At 36.9% G+C, this 3,775-nt stretch overlaps 1 protein-coding gene across 1 annotated transcript in view; it reads right to left on the bottom strand.

Annotated features, from left to right (window-relative positions):
* lrguk (leucine-rich repeats and guanylate kinase domain containing) overlaps positions 1-3,575 on the bottom strand; it is a 21,479-nt gene extending 17,904 nt beyond the window's left edge. The window contains exons 1-8 of the mRNA XM_037696168.1: positions 3,468-3,575; positions 3,210-3,291; positions 3,005-3,105; positions 2,633-2,714; positions 2,256-2,380; positions 1,058-1,201; positions 208-288; positions 16-102 (exon numbers count right to left, since the gene is read on the bottom strand). Coding sequence (XP_037552096.1) covers positions 16-102; positions 208-288; positions 1,058-1,201; positions 2,256-2,380; positions 2,633-2,714; positions 3,005-3,105; positions 3,210-3,291; positions 3,468-3,575 — 810 coding nt within the window. The remainder of the gene's footprint in view (positions 1-15; positions 103-207; positions 289-1,057; positions 1,202-2,255; positions 2,381-2,632; positions 2,715-3,004; positions 3,106-3,209; positions 3,292-3,467) is intronic.
* Between the last annotated feature and the right edge of the window lie 200 nt (positions 3,576-3,775).

Below are 3,775 nucleotides of genomic sequence, written 5' to 3'. Positions count from 1 at the left end.
ATAAACTATTCTCACCTTTTCTTCAGCACTGACTGTCACTCGGTCCAGGACTGCCAGGTGTTGAAGGCAGAAGATAAGTGACAGCCTGTAGTCAGGCTCCTCCTACCATTTACAGTTAGGACATGTGACATAAGACAGAACACAACAAACAGCATATTTCATATACTCTCATGGTTTAGAGTTGTTGTCAGTAAAGATTATGGCTACCTGCACAGGGTTTTCCTGCAGATTGAGGTCTCTCAGCAGTAAAAGATTTTGAATGTACTTGAACTCTTGAATTTCAGAAATCTGAAACAAAAACACACACAAACATTGCTTTTGTTGACTAATCTCATTATATATAATAAAACTGCGTTGTATCTTGGGACAGAATTGAATCTTACTGACATGTTAACAGTCAAAATGGCTAAATGCTCACAATGCAATACATATGTTACACAACATGTATTACCACATCAACAGATTTATTTAAATTAGGGAAAAAAATCACAATCAAATTTGAAAACCATGTAATTTGTACAGCCTTTTCCACATCTTCACATCCTCACTTTACATAATAGGGCAAATCTAAGCATTATCAGGTGGTAAAATCAAATACATTAGAACTTTCAGGTGTGGCCAGACACAAGGCAAAAAAAAAAAAAAAATTATATATATATATAAATGGGTATTTAATAAGCAATTTTACTGCCTACTATGGGCTCAGGAACATTTCCAAGTTATTTAGAGGCCATCATTTAACAATGAGGAGAATAATTTGCATGTGCAGTCCTCCCAGGAGTGGGCGTGCCATTAAGTTGACCCAAAAATGCTCATGGAAACTGCAAATATTACAAAAAGATTTTTTACTAAAGTTACTGTACATCTCAGTCAGCCCTCAGGTAACTTAGTAAATGATAATTAAAAAGAAAACAAATAGACTGCATGATAAAAATGTGCTGTTTTGGTTGAATTATAATCTTAAAAATTCAAACTTACCTTTAATGAAATAAAATGACTATAATCATTACATCTAAATAGTTCATTTTGGTCTTTCTGTAATCTTTTCAATCAATACCTGATTCTTCTCCAAGTTGATGGAGCCTAGAAGATGGAGGTTTTGCAGGCCTGAAAGATTTGTGGTACGATTCAAAGACAAATCAAGAACCTGCAGGCTCTTCAAAGTCTCCAATCCTTCAGTTCTTTCAATATGGTTCCCTTTCTAAACACAGACAGGAAGAAAAAAAAAAAACATTACACAGGCCTAGCATATGCTAATTATGCAAATATGTGCTTAAGTAAGTCTTCCCACCACAAAGATAAACATTTGAAATGTTCTATGATTGTTCTATAGGTTGCCTAAACTCTGCTGCCCAGCTGAGTGGCAAGCTCGCATCTCTGCAAAGTCCTGACAGGCAAGAACTGACAGCTAAACAGCTGGTGAGGTGCTAGCACAGCACGCTAATGAACAGAAGAACAAGACCTGGGTGCTCCCTTCTTGTCAGTCTGATTCTCTCTCCAATCCACTGACAAAAGTTGTTATCTAGCTGTTTGGCCACACCTTGCACTACTCCTGCCAAGCATGCTGCCAGGCAGAGGGTTGCTGTCAGCAGGGGTGTGTGACCATGCTGGTCCCTGGAAGCACCAGGTCATTGCTGTGGTGTGCTGCCTGACAATGCCGTGCTGTTGAATGTGAGAAAGAGGGGTCAGGAATAGGGTTAGACGAATGTTGGATGGACAGGGCATGCATGCTGAATTTGATCCAGGTTCAGTCAAACACCAGCAGCTGGTCCTGAAGCAAAGCTAAAGACAAGCAGATGTAGAAAGACTGATAGCTGCTGACAATGAGGAAAGACTGATAAAGGACAAGAAAACACATGTGAGCAGAAAGACCAAGAATAAGAAAAAAAAAAAGACCTGCTGTTGGACCATATGGCAATTTTTGAACAAGGGGCCAAGGTTTCATTAAATATAAAAATGTACCCATAAACAAAAATCATAAAGATACAAGAAAAAAAACAAGTGAAAACTGGTAAAACTGAGCAAACCTAAATAAATATTCACACGTTTATGTGACATGTACAATACACACAGGTAAACAAACTTTATGAACACAGCAATACACAGAAATACCTCCACCAGCAGAGAAAGACAAAAAGACTTCTATTTGAAATTTAAGTTTGAAAATAAGAGCTTGTCAAAAAGATACAGACTTATAAAACTGCATATTTTTTTTTTTTTTTGTATTTTCTGAATATAATAACCAACAAACTTACAAGGCAAAGGTATGTGAGAGGCAGACTGTCCAGGCCGCTGATCCTTGTAATTTTATTATGTGCCAAACTAAGATGGGTGAGTCTGCAACACCACTCAAGACCACTGATCTCACAGAAGCTGTTATCTAAGCATGAACTTGTTAAGAAAAACACAAATTTGGTGAGCATGCACTTGTTTTCATGACTCTGAACACTTAGCAAAAAGCAATGCTATAGGTTTTTTGATAAATAATTGCACGTCATGTTTTCTTGATACACAGCGACAAGCTGTTAAAACAGACTAAGAAATTACATGTATACCCAGTGCTCTGGGCACTATTACCAGTAGATAAAACCAGATAAAATAATGTCACATAAACATGCATTAGAAAGGATACGGTCTAGATACAGCTTACGGAGGGATACATAGGCTGACAAATCTTTCATTTTTGTCATATGGTTGTGGGAGAAATTGACCTCCTGGAAAATAAAAAATAAAAAACACACCTTAATACCAAAAGTCTCAAAAACCTAAAGCATACATTAGTGAATGAAAACTTTAATTAAATCTGAGCTGAGACCACAGAGTTTGTGGAAGATTTTCGTTAAAGTTCACTGTCATTCAAGGACTGTAAAGGCCGTGTAAGCATATTCAGAGTGACTACAGATGGGCTATGGAAATCCAGCCCTATCTTGAGGGAATAAGAGAGTGGGGCCCAAGCTACCAATCAAATATTGTCTTATCCTGTCAGCTCAAGGTCCTGTGCTACCTGTAGGTACTGGAGAGGCTGGAATTCAAAGTAGTCGCAGACTTCATTGTGAGAAACATCCAGGACGACAAGGTTGGGCATGTGGCTTAAGCTGGATAAATCTAGCAAATGTTAAAAGAATTATTTAAATCATTCAACACATTAAGTAAAGTGACAGTCTAATGCATATTATTGCTATGAGTCAGAACAATAAAAATGAAGTTACCTTTGATTTTGTTGTGTGGCAACTCCAACTTTTGCAGCTGAATATAACTGCAGAACACGGATATATCACTCAGATCGTCACTCTTGAACAGGGGAAAATACCAAAATGGTTAAAACTATCCTTAAAGAAAGCATCTGCAAACCAAGCTATTTAATACCAAGATTGTATCTAACTCATTTGTCTCTGTTAAACCAACAAACAGTAAGTAGGTTTGAGTTTAAAACATAAAAAAATATCTGTGCAGGTGCACAATCTCACAGGTAGAGAAAGGTGGTAAATGTGATGCAGCTTGATGCAGAAACATCCAGGTTGGGATAAACAGCTGGACACCATCTCAGAAGTTAAAACACCACCCTTCTGTGACATAAATAACATTTTAATACAAGAACATTGCGCTTAATATATATTACAGAAGTAGGTTTAAACGAGATTATACTGCTGAACGTATTGTGCACATGTAAACATTATTCTACTTCAACAAGACGCTTCACATTCAAACTAACGAGTAATCCAATTAATTTGTAAAGCATAAATCAATCATTTAATCTTATTTTTTCAGTTTTAAT

Source organism: Nematolebias whitei, chromosome 22, assembly GCF_014905685.2.
Source record: "Nematolebias whitei isolate Nwh7 chromosome 22, NemWhi1, whole genome shotgun sequence".
Taxonomy (NCBI): domain Eukaryota; kingdom Metazoa; phylum Chordata; class Actinopteri; order Cyprinodontiformes; family Rivulidae; genus Nematolebias; species Nematolebias whitei.
This window is presented reverse-complemented; position numbering and strand designations above follow the sequence as displayed.